The sequence below is a fragment of the Haliotis asinina genome, chromosome 5 (assembly GCF_037392515.1).
Source record: "Haliotis asinina isolate JCU_RB_2024 chromosome 5, JCU_Hal_asi_v2, whole genome shotgun sequence".
Lineage (NCBI taxonomy): Eukaryota > Metazoa > Mollusca > Gastropoda > Lepetellida > Haliotidae > Haliotis > Haliotis asinina.
In genome coordinates, this window is record NC_090284.1 from 27,083,673 (window position 1) to 27,101,871 (window position 18,199).

The 18,199-nt window shown below is 38.9% G+C and overlaps 2 protein-coding genes across 2 annotated transcripts; both read left to right on the forward strand.

Annotated features, from left to right (window-relative positions):
* Window positions 1-457: 457 nt before the first annotated feature.
* On the forward strand, window positions 458-4,166 carry LOC137284867 (ependymin-related protein 2-like). The gene is made up of 6 exons (XM_067816890.1): window positions 458-666; window positions 1,677-1,790; window positions 2,088-2,166; window positions 2,485-2,649; window positions 3,402-3,511; window positions 4,066-4,166. The coding sequence occupies exons 1-6, from the start codon at window positions 496-498 to the stop codon at window positions 4,123-4,125; spliced, it is 699 nt and encodes a 232-aa protein (XP_067672991.1). The 5' UTR covers window positions 458-495; the 3' UTR covers window positions 4,126-4,166.
* A 1,638-nt stretch (window positions 4,167-5,804) lies between these two features.
* LOC137284379 (ependymin-related protein 1-like) lies at window positions 5,805-11,501 on the forward strand. Its single transcript, XM_067816161.1, has 6 exons — window positions 5,805-6,033; window positions 7,353-7,466; window positions 8,975-9,053; window positions 9,270-9,437; window positions 10,646-10,746; window positions 11,389-11,501. The coding sequence occupies exons 1-6, from the start codon at window positions 5,884-5,886 to the stop codon at window positions 11,446-11,448; spliced, it is 672 nt and encodes a 223-aa protein (XP_067672262.1). The 5' UTR covers window positions 5,805-5,883; the 3' UTR covers window positions 11,449-11,501.
* The last annotated feature ends 6,698 nt before the right edge of the window (window positions 11,502-18,199 follow it).

Sequence of the window (18,199 nt, forward strand, 5' to 3'; positions counted from 1 at the left end):
TTTTCACATGATCTTGAGACTGTTGTCAGTATGAATCGTTATGCGCAGATTCATAAATATGATACTGATGAGGCGGTTTCTAGCCCAGATGGGTAAATCATTGGGAATGGATAGTCCATTTCACCAATATCGATATTGACGATATCGATACTTCTAAAGTTTATTATGTCTCTTGAGTCAGATTCTACTCTTGATTTTACCGAACCGAGCTGAATTCCGACTAATAAGCTACCATAATAAGGCAATGATATACTGCACAGACAGATACAAGGCGCTGTTTTAAATGCGGATACAACTGTGATATTTCTGACAGTACGTTGAGCTTGGTTACATGACTTACTTTGCCATATCTTGTATAAATAGAACTTGCTTTTATGTCCAAGTGCTCTAGCTGACTGTGGGAGTTCACAGTCTGTACAATCTGATTGCAATGCAGGCGGTGTAGCAGACACCATCTGTGTCTGCATCAAGAGTCACATGTAACAGCATGTCAACATGATGAAGTCGTCTTTCACTGTTGTTCTTCTTCTGGCAGTTGTTGGTGACGGAATCAGTGGTGCGGATCCCACCAAGTGCTGCTCTGATCGCCAGTTCGAGGCCAAGTTGGCGGAAATTGGGGGCGCTTTGCAGAACCACAACGGGCACCAGGTTCCTGCTCTTATAGATGTAGGTTACACAGGAATATCACTGACTTACTACTTCAAAGGAACATCAGACCTGTAACCTGGTGAATACCGATAACTTGATTACGAAACAACTGATGCATTGAAAGTCCTGTCTCAAGTCTGACTCCTCAGTACAACATTTTTATCTTCATCTTCACACACCTGTGGGGCTATATTGAGATAGCGCCAATCTCATCGTTTGCTTCCTTGTTTTGTCATGTATTTATCTGCCATGCTTCGAGAGAGTTTGTTTAGTGCTATATATACATCCATATAAGTGTGAAATCTGATTATCTCATGAATAGTGTTTTTGGGACTGATAGAAGTAGAGGACAACTTTCCTAACCTGCCACTGGACATGTGGTTTACGTGGCGATATTGCAAGGGTAACAAAGGCTGTCAGACTTGTCACAGTTTACTAATACTTGTGGTAGCCAGGTAAACACTTCCACTGGATATTAACTGTCCAGAAAATAATTGTTTAACGGTAACCATGGGTGAGTTTAAATTTCCAACGCATTGGTAACCGTGGGATATCGTACAATATAGCAATAATGATGTGGTGGCAATACCAAGGTCACCAAGGATCAGACCGAAGTAGTAATTACCTCAGGAACGGCGTTAAAACTTATTTAAATAAGCTATTTTGAATGTTCAATGACGAGGTCAAACGACATATTCGTCCTCCGTGAATGTAGTTTGTGACCCCAGTATGTAGTTTGCTTCATATATGTGCAAAGTGTTTGTGCTAGGTAGCAGCGATCCCGGATAAAGGGACAAGGAACTTTCACGAGTCCAGGAAGCGTAGGCTAAACATCAAAGTTATGAGCCACTTTAGAAAGCTACATACATTTACTACAAATTGTACAATAATAATCATTACAGATAAGAAAAGTTTTAATTAGCAAAGAAACAAAATGAGGCTATTCCTGTAACCACGTATCCAGTTTTCTCTTACTGGTCTTGGTAATGTCTGCTTACAACTGCTCTTGTGTCTGGTGTTCCTTGTAGGTGGACAACACTCTACATTACGACTTCTACAACAGGACGGTGGTGTACGAGGTGTTTGAGCGTGGAGCCCAAAACAGGACCATTCGTTCCCGAATTGTGCATGACTTTAAGTCCGTACGGATATGTGGCAGTCCAGTTTCCAATTACATAACAATTTATGTCGAGGAATGTAAAACACTAGGCCTCAAAAGCACACATGCATTTATACCATTACTAGATTATATTATGTCGTAACTAATTTAGAACTAACCATCAAGATTCAAATGTATTTATTCCAGTGGTACGTTTTGCCCAGTAACCTGAAGTCAATATGTATATTGAATACCAACCGTATTCAGCCTACACAACAATATGGTGTAATTCAAGCATGTCAAGTTTAGGTTAATAGAAAACTATATTTTACATTTTTAGGGCCTACGCTATGTGATTGCAGACAACAAATGCACGTATGTGAAAGGTTCACGAGTAATGACTGAGCAGTGCATCCCTGGTATGTATCCTGTCCACTCAACATGTCTACTGACTACTTCAATACCAGTATATCTGTACATCCACACAGAGGTCACACAGATTACCTTCCAAAACCATGTATGTGGAGAAGACCATGGCAAACAATAACTTAACAAGTGTCATTCGTGAAGCCGTTTACAGTTATGGCACGACAAGGGTTTGTTTTGTCGTATCCTCACAGATAATTTGTACGAGGGTAATTTTAAAGCAATTAAAATTGAAATATTCAAAGGTTTTCAAAAGGTCAAACATACATCATCCACAATACGTAAAAAAATCAATATTATGCTTTTCATAGACAACGCCAAATTTCTGGGAAGGTCTACCTTTGGGTTCGGCGTCAACAGTGTGCTTGCCAACAACTGGCAATATGACTCCGCCAACATCATCATCAAGTCTTCAGTATCAGCAGCCAACTGTGTACCATTTGTACAAGCAACTTTCTCCCCTCTGGGACATGACGGTACCAGCATTCGCACAACTTCTTGCATTTACACAATACACTGGCATATTTATTTACAATCATATTTACATTATTAGTACACTGTAGAACAGCAAGGTAATCCGATGTGCTTGGCACAGTTCGATCGCTATATTTTCCTGAAACAGCAACACTGGCAACCTCTATTTAAGTCCAGGGTTCGGATACTTATATACTCACAAACAATGAATAAATTCTAAACATACTGAGTGTGATCTGACATATTCATATGATTTGAATTGGCAATATTTTCTCACATGCAGTTTTGTTACTCAAACAGAAACATGACTAATGTGAACAAAATCGACCAACTGACAGAAACGTCTATCAGCAAAATGTCTCAATAACAATTATGAATTTTCATCGTATGTATTATTGCCAAGTCTACTACAACTACTACTGTGGTGATGGGTTAGCCTAGCTGTTAAAGCGTTCGCTCGTTACGCCGAAGATCCGGGTTCGAGTTCCCACATGGGAACAATGTGTGAAACCCATTTCTGGTGTTCCACACCGTGATATTGCTGGAATGTTGCTAAATCAATCAATCAATCCAGCTACTACCAATACAGGCGTAAGGTGTTGTTATTCCTGCAGCTAATGATAGTTTTCATTCCTATGACATCGGGTTTGCAATCATTATCTTCTAATGTTATTATATAAGTGTTATGCATAACACATGGGTGGGAGAAAACACTAAGCATGCCTAATCTACTGATGATACCCTGTGTCCACAGCTTCCAATGACGTGGTGTTCATTGTGACGGGGTTTCGTCCCGGAATTCACAGACCAGCTGCCTTTGACATTCCAGCTAACTGTGCCCAACAAACAAGTGATGACACTCAGGTGATGTGTGATAAATAATTTATGTTGCCTTAGAACTCACCACCTCGCTAAGTCTTGATGCTCATTTTCTTGAATGGTATACACCTGTAAGGACTACGATTGTTAGGCGCATCGTGATAAATACCACGACTGAGTTCTTTCAAATCGTAATATCGATTTTTCAACTAGGGTACTTTACACGTAATGCGTTAGTTACAATAAAGCAAAACAGAGATAACAGCCTACACTGTAAATGCCTGACCTGTGAAGATCTTCTCCGGGTTGGAATTGACCCTCAGTAACCCATGCTTGTCGTAAGAGGCGATTAACTTGATCAGGTAGTCAGGCTCGCTGACTTGTTTGACACGTCAACGTATTCCAACTGCATAGATTGATGCTCATGACGTTGATCACTGGATTGTCTGGACTGGATTGTCAAACCACACCCATACAGTAGGAATATTGCTGGGTACGGTGTAAAACTGAACTCGCTCACTTACTCACTGTAAATGTCAAGTTCTCATTCTGTGAAAGAAGCAGGCACAAAAATATCAATTTCTCATTGTTCCTTCCAGCTGCCAGCGGATCATACCACGCGAGGAGCTCGCTACATTGACGCATTTGTGTCACGCTGAGACTGGTGCTTATTTCCGAAAATAAAACTATTCCCACGTCACATTACTGTTATTCAAACACCCAGATCTCGCCTGTACTTTTACGACTCTTCAACAAGATTTTTGAATAAATAAATTTCCCCACCGAGAGTGGTGCGGAGCCATAATATGTCCCCTTCATAAAGTTGGATACCTGCCACCGTTAACGTACACCCACATCTAATTACCTGTCCATAAGGATAAGCAGTATAGTGTGGATACTTGCCACCGTTAACATACACCCAGATGTAATCACCTGTCGATAAGCATCCGAAGTATAGTGTGAATACCTGCCACCGTTAACGTACACCCACACCTAATTACCTCTCCATAAGGATAAGCAGTATAGCGTGAATACCTGCCATCGTTAACACACACCCAGATCTAATTACCTATCTATAAGGATAAGCAGTATAGCATGGATACCTGCCACCGTTAACATACACCCAGATCTACTCACTTGTCTATAAGGATAAGCAGTATAGCATGGATACCTGCCACCGTTAACATGCACCCAGATCTACTCACTTGTCTATAAGGATAAGCAGTATAGCATAGATACCTGCCACCGTTAACATACACCAGCTCTACGAGTAAGTCTGAAACTTGGGATATACTTTTTGACGACTGTGTATAATTGTAAAAGAATCGTGAAATGGTTCGTTAAAGAAACCCTCATTATCGAGCTACGCAAATGGGATACGAATATACCATGTATTCAGATGTTCTACAGTATCTTTCAGTGACAAAACTGGACTTGCTGAGAATGAAAGTTGTAGGATACTGTCAGTGTATGCCCGTATAGCAGTATTACCATAACAATTTAGTATGTTTCCAAACTACTGACTCAGTGGCATGTTATGCTTATTAGTAAGTGAGTAAGTTAAAATCTAAAATCACCAACCATTTGCCAACCATATCATGACTAAGACAGGCGTAAATTTAATTTACGAATGAATTAAAATTAGTTTAGAGAATATACATCTGAACTAAGAAAGATAATACAACACACACACACACACACACACACACACACACACACACACACACACACACACACACACAGAGGCAAATCAGGGTAATCTCTTATTTCACTACACTTTCCAAAAGGACACATACCATATTGACCTAGTAATGGACTCCTTTCCTTAGTACCTACAATAAGCTCGAAATTCTCTTAAAAGTGAAAATACGTCTTGAAAACAAAATTATGATATTCTCGTTTCTCCATAAAGAACTGTATGTACATTTGTGCAACACTGTTTTCATGACTGGACGGCTGAAACGAACCATGTCCACAAAAGGATCTTCCGGAGTTCCAGCTCACGGCTACAGTCTACTTTTTGTTGACCTTCCTGACAGCCACAAAATCCTGTATGAATTCACTTACATTTGATGATTCTGATTACCATATTTGTATGAAGGATTAAAACTTTTCTAATTATAAGTAATAGATCATTCGAAGGAATTCTTGAAATATTGTTACGACTATGAACATAGAGCGCATATATTACAGTGATACATTAAAGGTCATAACTGTACATGTATCATTGTTTGTTTACAGTATAGCACTATTACAACCTTATGTCGACCTTTTCCAGCTGGCGTCTATAAATACATTGCAGTGAACATATCTTAATTTACTGTATGAAATCTTCATGGGAATGTTCACCTGGGCGGTTTGTGTGACAAGGCACATATCGGCGACTGACCTGGTAGAATACACTAACACGGGCCGTCATGCTTCTACCTTGCCTTCTTGTTGCTTTCCTTGTCACCGTCACTGCTGCCGAACCAAAGAAATGTTGTGTGGACAAACAGTTTGAAGCCATTCTGGGAGAGTTTGGAGCCTCTTTACTCCCAGGACAAAACACTCCATATCCTCTAGATGTGAGTTGAATGTTTGGTCACTATAGGCCGTGGTTTATAGTGTTTCAATACAACGAAATTGCCACCACACATGCACATATGAAGTGTGGTTTCAGTTGTGTTAATGAAGTAAATATGCTTTCGGGATTAAGGAAATACAAATTAAGGAATGTAAATTAAAAACTACAGAAAGAATCATTCGGAAATGAGCGTTGTGTTTGCTCAGTGCGTAAAAAGTAGCATTCTCAATGTGCATTATTGCCAAAATGTTTTCGAAATAGATTTGTTGGCCAGTAAATATTGCAGGGAGTAACTTTTTCCACCTTTAACAAGCGCAACACCAGGCCTAGCCCCCTCTGAAATTGATTACCTTGTTAAATACTTCTCATGACTCAAATCTCCTTGATTCCAAGGGAGCGTGGATTAACCCTGAAACTTTGATAACTCAGGTTCATAGGGTTTCCTCAATAAACCTTTTGTTTGAACGAATAAGTGTAAACTAAACATATCTGCTACAACACTTTCGTTTAACGTTCAAGCCAGAGGATTTAAATGCTCTTTTCCTGATATGCAGTTTGAAGTGATGCAGTGATTAAGATGCTCCATGCACGATTGTTATAGGAAAAGAAGCACTGATCACTTAAGGTTCACTAGCTTGCCCGGAGAGATGACGAATGAATTGAATTGATGACTACAGTTTCAGCAGTAAAAGCCAGTATGGTTATGTTCTATCGCCCTCCGTGTGGTCTTCCTGGGTGGGCATTGACTGGGACCTGGTTCAGAGGGATTGAGTATATTATGAATCATATGATGATATTTATTAAGCATCACTGAACATGAATCCAGCGAGTTTATGGCCTTATAGCACGGTGAAGGATGAGTCAAAACCACATACTAAGACTGTTCTGGGGGTTGAATCAAGGAGCTTGTGATATGACGTTATGATTCGTGAATCAACATAGATATAAATGTGTCGGTTCTGGTTTACCTCAATCACGGCTTTCAACATAACCTCCTACATATACTGTGTTTATTCTCTCAGCGGGGAATGAACATAATGATCTCTCTATACTATGTTTACCAATTGACATTCAACCTAATGTCCTCTATCTGCAATGCAACCATACCAATGCAGATGCAACCAAATGTTTTCTATCTCCTGTGTGTATATTACTAATGGATATTCAGCCAAACGTCCTCTATCTCCTATGTGTTCATTACCGATAGATATTCAAATGTCCTCTACATACTATAATTACTAGGGGTACAACCTAACGTCAACTATTTACTATATTAACCAGGGGTACAACCTAATCTCCTCTATCTGCTATATTTACCAGGGGTACAGCCTAATGTCCTACGACTATTATGCGAAGATGTTGAGGCTGGAGGCACATATGAATCAGCCCGATGGGACAGTACAGATAACCAATGTCATTATTGACTACAAAGCGGTGAGTATGTTGGAAACATTATGTACGGAAGAAACTGAAACATCACATTTTCATATACAAAGAAGACTAATTCGTAGTTTGTTTCACCGTTTAATAATTGCTGTTTGGAAACAGAACATGGCTAGGAAATAATGTATGTTCATGTTTTCAGTTTTGTGAAGTAAAATCATTGTCAGTCTATGGCAGTCAGTATATTTTATGCAATGTTCATTCCCGACCTTGGCCAACACGAGCGCGGGCGGGCGACTGAATAAATAACCATAATAAAATGCTTAAGCTTCTTACTGTTTGTGTAACTTCTTGTTACACTTGTAAGATATATAATAATAGGGAGAACCTAAGCAATTCTTCATTTGTCTCTTGTACTTTCACACCTGCGACAACAGCTGTTTTAGAACCTGGCCACTTTGTGCAGATTGCAAAGACATGCTATATATTGCGCGACATCAGATTTCCTCTTCTTATAAACATATCACATATAAACACAGCAAGGGTTGGAATTTCTTGATAATCCTTTACAGTCAACACGTTTCATTCTAAGCCAACACGTGAGTTGTTATTAGCAAACACTATAACACTGCGTATAACACTGCGTATAACACTGGTTTCTACATATATATAAGAAATACCATACCAGATCTTGTAATAACACTACACACAGTGTTCCACCTGAAAGCGTCCATTTACATAAACACCAACAGGCTGGCCCTTTACCGTTAGTGTACATTGACATAAGCACCAACAGGCTGGCCCTTTACCGTTAGTGTACATTGACATAAGCACCAATAGGCTGACCCTTTACCGTTAGTGTACATTGACATAAACACCAACAGGCTGGCCCTTTATCGTTAGTGTACATTGACATAAGCACCTATAGGCTGACCCTTTACCGTTAGTGTACATTGACATAAACACCAACAGGCTGGCCCTTTACCGTTAGTGTACATTGACCGAGGCAAATTGCTGACATTATAGTGACCAGTTTACCATCGACAAGAGGAGCCCAAGGTTAGCCGGACGTTACGACATCTAAATGACGTCAGATTGACATACGGATCCTGTTCAATTTCAGTGATGGCGAAAAACGTATTTATGAACTCAACCCATCACCATACTGATACGAATCTGTTCTTCACTGTTACATTCCTTCATGTTTGTAATTACTTTTGTCTTCTGTGTTTTTTCACGAGATATTTAAGTGGTAATGGTGACATCACCGTTTGTTCAACCGGTCAACTCCACACTTTGGCTGTTAACTTGTTGACTACATCGAGGTTGTCTAAAGTGTTGTGACGAGTGCGAGTATACTCTGGGGCTCGCATGTTGTTCTACACACTAACATAGGCACATCAACTGGACGTGATGGAATGATCGTTTGTGTTGACGCATGACTTACGCCAATCATATAAGCCTGCTTCTGTGTTGCATCGGCCAAAACCATTGATGACAACATTGGTCAAACTGTGAAAGAAATGTTGCCCTTGTTATAAATCTGTACATATGTTTAGGGTAAAGAGTACGTGAAAACAGACGCCGGCTGTACAGTTCTGGACATCACAGAACAAATGAGAGAGCCATGCGTACCTGGTAGGTAATGTGTTATGATTGTCGTAATAATGTTCGTCAAGTTTCGTAACTACGAATATAGGATATATGTGTCCTATTAGTCTCTATGGAGGTCTACTGTTGATAACTGATATAAATGACAAGAATATATCATTGCAATGCAAAAGAACTAACATTTGACATCAAAATGAATCATACATATGTTTAATTGTCTTACATAAGTGTAACACAATTTAGCCATTTCCCGTTTCCTGGGCAACACATCATTCGGCTACGGCGACATGGCGCTGAAGGTGAACACCTGGCAGTACCTGAAACCTGGCACCGACAACGTTGTCAATCTAGTCGTCACGAGTGACGGCTGCGTCCCCATGGTTGAGGCGTCATACGGCACAATGAACAACGGTACATTCTCCCCATTATGCATGTAGTTGGGGATGTATATATCTGGGATATTACATTTATTTGGTGAAGTGAAATAGGGTAGACACTGAGGTCAGAATGATAACATTTACGAACGATGTACACGTATAGCACTGGTCCTACTGAGATACTATTTTTCACACCCGTGAAGATCAGGGTTTAAAATTAATCTTCAGCAACCTATGCTTGTAAGGTCAGGTGTCAGGCTGACCGACATAGTTGACACATGTCATTATATACCAACTGATCGTTGTTCATGATGGTGATCACTGGATTGTCTGGTTAGGACCCGCCCTCATAAGTATAGCTGTAATATTCCTGAGTGCAGCGTAAAGACAAACCCAAACAACTAAACAACCAAACACACGAACAAACAAACAAGCTGCAATATAAAATGGATACAGCACATCACTACCCCTAGCCGACCACTTCTTGTTTCATGTTTTAAATGCCAGGCGAAGCTAGGGGCCATTTTTAACGTCTTATGGTATGACGCGGCCAGAGGATCGAACCACCGACCTTCCTCTTTCCGGCAAACAGGAAATCCTGATGATATTTAAAGACTCATAAAACCTGATCAGTCCACACTGTGACTCAGGGTTGATATAAACATAGTTTATTTACAAGGAAAAGGACTGTGCAAGTTCTCACAACGTAGGTAGCTGTCTCCCCGCAAAAGCACAACATAACATACTTGTATAAACTCCCTTTTTCATGATTCACATCTGTTCTGTATACTCCTTGGTGGTGGTGGTGGTGTGTGTGTGTGTGTGTGTGTGCGTGCGTGCGTGCGTGCGTGCGCGCGCGCACGTGCGTTAATTAACCTCATGGCTTAATGAACTTTGTCTGAGTGGCATCTGAACCTCAACCAATTTCCAGACTGACAACCATCAGTGCAACTTAACAATCTACAATACATGATCGTCAAATTACCGCTTCAAAATAATACTGATATAATTTTGCTTCAAAGCTTGCACTGATATTGTTTAAATTACATGCTTCACAAGTCTGTGCGCTTTGATAAATGTCACCTGTCTCTACAATCCTTGCCATTCCCAGGAATTGTTAAAACTGCTAACATAGATCCTGCATGACATTTCCTGTTGATACAACCTCGCCACGATGTGCTGCTATAGATTGTGGAACTGTCTGTGTACCCAGTCATTATACTGATTATACTCTGTCTCTAGCCAAGACCGACGTCGTCTACTTCATCACGTCGTTCCAGCCAGGCATCAAGGACCGCAGTGTGTTCACCCTCCCGAGTGACTGTCGGACAGGGGGTAGTGCGGTCAGTAATCACGGACATGTTATATTGTATTCACATATATACTGAGAGAAACAAATGCAAGAACACTGGAAAATTAAAGTGTTCCTCTGTCACATTTCCAATTTTGAATGACCCTGTGGGAGGGAATCTGAGAACAAATAAAGGAACACTGCATTGAAGTGGTGTTCCCTGATTTGATTCCTTCAGTATATGTCAAATTCCAATGTTGTGTCTCCAAAACATTTGTCTCTACCATAAACATTAACGAAATTAAACCATATACATGATAACATATACAAGTAATTTATATATGAATTCCTAAAATAGATCAGAAATATTTACAATCCGAGACCCGTTCCAGGAAGAGATTTCTGCGATACGTATGCCTCTGTTATGGAAGTGAGTTTCACATTAGAGCTATGGTGTCTTTGTGGAATACAGCTACGGTTTGAGTTAGTGATATCAAAAAGTAAATGCATGTTGGGCATTCTATGTCAGTATGTCGTGATGTTGTTTAAATATTGTTTCTAATGTCCACAACCACAAAAACCACCCCGATTACATTTAACTCCGTATATACAAGTAATAAGTTCATTCGTGACTGACACACTCTCTCCTAAATGTATCGCGTCAATGTGACATCGTGATGTGTGTTATTTCTAGGTCGGTGTGGTGGGCAGGGCGGTTCGAGCAGCAAAGGACCTGTTTGGATCCGGATCCTAACTGCCATCAACTGATGTACCAACTGAATAAACTGACGATCTGATTCCAAGAGATCCATGTTATGTCATGTTCACCTGAAATTGTCCTTGTACACAAGCATCAGTGAATAATGACTGCAACGTAATCTGTATGAATATATTTCAAATTCTTCACAGAACAAAGACGACGTTTATTGGTACAGTAGCGGTGACTCAATATTTGTCTTGTATCACGAAATATTATTCGAACTTGGGTTTAAGAGCAATGGTTGCTGCATACGTTATGTTAAAGAGTAACCCTGTTTCTTTTGCACGTAAACAAACAATCGTAAATAAAACATTGTTTACAAAGTTTTGAATAAACAACAGCTTTCATCACAGACTGAGCTGAGCTGGGAGGATGTGTAATTTTTTGGGGCTAACTACAATGTTACAATGTGTGAAGTCCATTCCTGGTGGAATATTGCTAACTGGCGTGTAAAAATAATTTGTTCATCCACTCACCTCAACTAAGATGCTTGTCTAATGAAATATATCTTCAAAATTCAGAGTTTGTTAGTGAAATTGGTCTGATAGTGAGATCATCATGGTCTCTTAAAGTCGCTCGTTAATCATTTATTAGTTTACGTAGGACTGACAGGGTGGCAACTGTATTCACGGTTCTCCTACTTGTTTCAGTGATTTGCTTTGTACATAATCCCAGACCAGGGAAACGTTCTCGCTTATAACTTTACATTTCATGATAAACTTGTATCTATTGCCGAGAACATTCTACTAAAACACTGACTCGGTGTCACCAACACATTTCATGATAAACTTGTATCTATTGCCGAGAACATTCTACTAAAACACTGACTCGGTGTCACCAACACATTTCATGATAAACTTGTATCTATTGCCGAGAACATTCTACTAAAACACTGACTCGGTGTCACCAACACATTTCATGATAAACTTGTATCTATTGCCGAGAACATTCTACTAAAACACTGACTCGGTGTCACCAACACATGTTATGATAAACTTGTATCTTTTGCCGAGAACATTCTATTAAACACTGACTCGGTGTCGCCAACTTACTGCTCAAATGGTATTAAACAATTTCTTTTATCATGAAAATACATTTATAACACGGTTTATTGAATACTTCGTAGTATACGACCAACAAACAAAAACACAAATATTAAGTGTGTTGTCTCTGCCCGTCATTCGTTTCATCCATCCACCCATCCATCCAAATGTATGTCTCGATGCATACGTTTTTGATGATATAATGTGAAAGGTGTTCAAGCCACGAGCTAAATCATCAAAGATTTATGGTTTATTTCTTTCGTCATGGACAATAACGTTAATACATACAATTTTGTTTTATGTGCTAATTCAGCATATTGTCCTCGTGCAACCAGCACAGTACCTACAAACAGAGAGATCAACTGAGGCAATCATTCCAAAACGTGGGTCACAGCCGTCATCGATCCTCATCAAACAAGACAGTGACCGCACGCTGTCATCCACACAGCCTTATCTTGACTTTCACTTGACTACGGATGTTTGTCCCCACGACATTACAGATGACGACCGTCATAACCCCAGTAAGTCCCCATCCCCGTCTGTCCACCTTCCCCTCACACACACCTCTCATCAATATACCTCTCATCAATCTGCCTTCCCTGTCTCTTATATGACAACAAATGTCCACAGTGAGGCAAAAAGTTACCGGTGAATTAGCCTTCCGGTGTAACAATGCCACATAGACTATGTGGAGCTCGAAGAAGGTCATTTGTTAATTGAGATTTCAGGGATTACTCACATGTTTAACATCTCTGAGTTCCTAGACACAAGGCTGTGGGGCTGTATCCTTATCGACTTTGGATTGCTGTAGGGGAAGCGACAGGTTTTGCATAGAACTACCATAGCAATACTTCTTCGATGGCTTTAATAATATATTCAAATTAACATCCCAAATTTTGATGACAATACCCCTATAGTACCGCACTCATAACACAAACACAACGGTTTGTCTTAACAACCTTCCACGAGCACCGAGACCTTGGCGATATATATGAAATAGAACCACAATTGTGACATTTGATATGAAAATACACAAACATATGGAACATTTTTTACATAGACTTAAACCGTTTACGTTAATTCCTGACATTTCCTCATCGCGACCACATGCTAATGCATCAGTCAAGTTTGTCTGGAAAAAGTTAGAATTCTATGAAATCCTTCTTCAGATTAACCACCCTAATGCATATTACACGAGGATGAGGTTTGACGTATATATCTAAATATTGCCAATAATTAGCTCAATTATGTATATGAATACACCAAACACTGACACTATTCTAATGTATATTTTTTTAAGGAAATGAATTTGAACAGGGCATTGGAGGCTACCAACATGGCTACCTGTCCCGTTTGCCTCACCAAGGGTATTCCTGGAGCATGACATCACAGTCGAGCTATAAATGTAACTTTATAAAACACCCTAAAACATTGTAATACACCTTGCGATGGCTATGTACCGGACATTCAAAAAACACTAACGTTGCTCAACAGTGCAATGTTCACAAAGTCGTTGTGAGGGGAGACGTTCTGAAGTTTGCTCTATACAAGGACACGTGCTAATTGTTGTTTTTGATACCTTTTGATATCAGTCTTCAACCACATTTGTTTGTTTTAAGAAGGAACAAACTATTGTCGGCAGGTAAATACTACTGTCGATAAAATGTGATCGGTGCGAGACTTATGACCACAAAATATTTGCTTACTGAAAATGCCCACCTGAGCTCTGTGTTGGTGGCAGGACACACGTTGCTTCAAGCGTGATTCACATCTACTAATGACGATTATGTTCCTAATTTTGAGCAGTGAAGATGATATTTTATTTTGTATACGTCGCCAAATTAAAATCTTGCAAACATCGTAAATACTACCCTAATTCTATAGGTAAAGATTAATCAGTGTTGTCAGTTTTCACTTTTGAAGAATTCTCTGTGTTCTCAATCCATAACTGCTTGTACTCATATCCTCAATTAGATATTAAATGACAACGTTTCAACAGAGAACTCCTGAAAATTCTGTTTTGTTCATCTGTTATTTGTTCCTGGTTTGTGAGAAATAACTTTAATTCTAGTTTTAAAAATACTGTCATTGCAAATGTGCCATTATATCAATAACGTCCAAAGGCAATGTTTCCAGTTATGAGTTTCATCCCAAACATTTTTCTGCATTTGATTAAGTAGACAGATGGGTATCATGCATTTCACAACAGATACAACTGGGATTACTTTTATTAACCAAACACAAGTTTACTTACCTATTTTTAACAACCGCCTACTCCATGCCACCTAACGCCCCCACCTCCCTCCCTGTCGTCGCAACCACAGAAGGGAATATTACCTCATTTAGCAACACGATTTTAATTACAGTCAAAGGACAGTTTATTTTGACTTGCTTTAACGCGAAACCCATTGTCTTTGTGTTGGCATTAAGGCTTACATTTGTCCATGTAAACCATGTTAGATCTGAGAGTCGATGCCTGGTACTGATACGAATGAACATTGTGTGTAATATGATTACCAGTTTTGAAGAATAAACATGACCCTTTCTCAAATACGCCAGATATCATTATATTGAGAAAACTAGTTTCTAATTAGATGTGGGAGAACACTGGAATAACGTTGTGTCAATATAACAGAAAAAATCATTAGATTAATGAAGCGTGAGGTAACTGATTGTATTTGCCAGCAGTTCTAGGTATCTTAAACATAACCTTAGCATTTCATACAAACTAAGAACCGCCGCGCAATGCATATTAAAATGTGTAATTTCTATGGCAATGTTTATTAAAATATATAGTGCGTTTCTGTGGCGTGGATCGTGCTCTAAATATATTGGAATTGTGGAAACGTTTCTTTGTGTTGTAAGATAATACTCGAGATATGTAGCTCTCACATTTATTAAGAATATGTTTCGAAATGACGAAGACATGTTTTTGGAAAGACTTAGGAATCGATCCAGCGAGATGAATCCTGCACAAAGATTAAATGTCTCGGAGTCCTGTTTTGAACTTATGAAACATTATTGTTTGCAATGAAAATGAAAAGAATTGTCTTGTCTGTAGAATGAATTCAATACCAATGAAATATCACAATCATAATCACAATATGACTAATACACAAAGATCATGTCAAGTATTCAATGACAGGAAACATGACTGATTAAGTGTTACAAGGTAGAAGACATGTCCACAAATTTACATTCTCTCCTTGCGGTTTTTAAAACATAAAAACTGCCTCAGACGACCCAGTGTTAACAAACTGCAATCACATTGTCGGGATCAAAAACACTTGTCCACAACGCTTCGTGATGTTGAGCTCCTGTAAACGATTGACGTCAGAGTGTTTGCTTGACTGCACCTGTATTGCTATTTATTCTAACAGATTGCATCAAAGCATTGATTGCCTCCTAGTCATTGCTAAGTGAACTTGTTCAAATAGTTTCTTAATGTTAATATTACTCTTCTCATGGTCAAGGTTAAGATGTAGTTTTTCATTACATTCCAAAGTTGAGATGGCTTTGACAGATCATACAACTCTGTGTTTATATTTCTGTGAATTGTAGACAACTGTGCTGTTTTATGTAAATGAAATTTAATTAATGATTCTATATCATCAAAATGATCACTGTCAAAAGATGTCTGAACAGACATATACTTATCTATCTTGAACTATGAACCACCCCTACTGAAGATATATGACTTTGTTCTCACTGAGAGGAAATATCCGTACCCTGTATGTATTCGGTATCCGCGAGTACCTTGCACGATATTGCAATTTCTTCTTGGATGAACCGACGTCTATATTGTGGTTTATATGTAGATCACTGTTGCATATCTAGAACAAAATTATATTTAGTCAGCATTGATGTCTTTCAATAGACTCAAGCGATTACCCATAAAATAATATGGATTTCTAATGCATGGTGCAAATTATAGTTATCAAGCATGACTGTTCAAGGGTTATACCTTGAAGATATCTCATGATTGTATTTGACATTAATTGTTCGTGGGTTATAACGACTTAATCATAACTATTTACTTATTCAATAAAAGGCTACTGGCCCTAAATACATTGATAAATATATATTTCGCATGTTATACAGAAAAGAAAATATCATTTTTTTATTGTCCTGACATTATATAATAGTGGGCATAAATCATTTATAGCATTTGTATATGTGGAAGAAATTATAGTAGCAAAGCTGTGCTGTGATACAGGGTATTTCAAATATATATCTAGACATTCATTCATTATATCTAAGAAGACTTTATAATAAACTAATAATATATATTATAATAAATATAATATAAAATATAATAAACTATTTCATCTTCGACTAAATTCTAAAAAAATCTGAAATCACAAGAGAGATTGTTATACTTAACAGTCTCAGAACTAAGTTAAGTTATCACATCTACATGTTGTCAAACATTTTCTTTAATGTGGTGTAATAGCTCAATTGAGATAGTTTCAACATTTAAGACTGACTTGAAAAGTATATAATTAGAACACTTGGTTCTGTTATGCAGTGTTGAATACCTGTTTCGTGAAAGATTATCAGCCAATATTAGAAAACATTTTCCAGAAACTACTAGTAACCATGTCAATACATCCTTATATATAAGGTGTCCTGGCTGTAGACATGGTGGGTCAACAGGAAGGCCACAGGGGCAGCGTGCAGTATGCAAAGGGGCCAAAATGTTAAACTGTTTACGGTTGATAGTCTACTGACTATCCTTGCCATGGCAAACACGGGTTTCCTCCATCACAATCGTACAGTAACTAAAGCATGTATATCAAAAAGTCGAACCGTCTTAAATGTCTTAAATATTTTCTTTTCACTGTTATATATACCAGCGACATGACAATGTGCGTACACAACAACAAACTCATGTGTACCTCAAGGAAACTCTCAAAGCGTTAAAGTAAAGCACATATACTTTCATCTTGTCTGGCGTCATCGACCCCGAACAATACATACCCAAGGGGATTAAACAATTGTATTTTACACTAGTTTTTGACTGTTTCACATATCTCCTTCACTTAAAAATTCTAGTATTGTTGTTTCCAGCAAGTTCACCGCGTACTGACCAGTAGCAGACATGTTCTTATTTGTCGAATTCGCAGTAAGTCAACATAAAATCGATCCGCAGCCCTCGAGACCTTAAGGCTGCATGAGAGGGCTCTCATCTCAGTACTGAAGGACAACGGGTGAGCCGAGCACGTGGCACTTTGCGGAGAGTCGTACTATTTGTGTTACCCAGCAAAAGTTAGCGAACACAAATCGAAGGTTTTAATGATTTGATTCAATATATCTAACCGGTGCATCGTCCTACGAAAATACTTTCTTTGGTCACATGTCTCATTTATATGGACTGACACTGACAGATATTCACCACATCCCGGTTTTGGGTCGTCTCTTGAACAAGTGCTGAAACTTGCTGGACTAGTTCAGAGATAGTACTTCCAGACACTCTGTAGGAATCACCGGGCGTTTTGACTCTATACAATCGTGACTTCATATCGATAGAAACATTACAGTCACCCCTGCGTATATGTTCACAGCTACTCCAGGTCGTGAAGAAGAATGAACTTTTATCCCGAACTGCCCTTGTGACATTTAGATACGGAAAAGTCAGTCGTATCGGTGGTAATCTGTGTAGCGTAGGTTGTTACCTGTTACTGTCGTGGTTGACGAGAGGC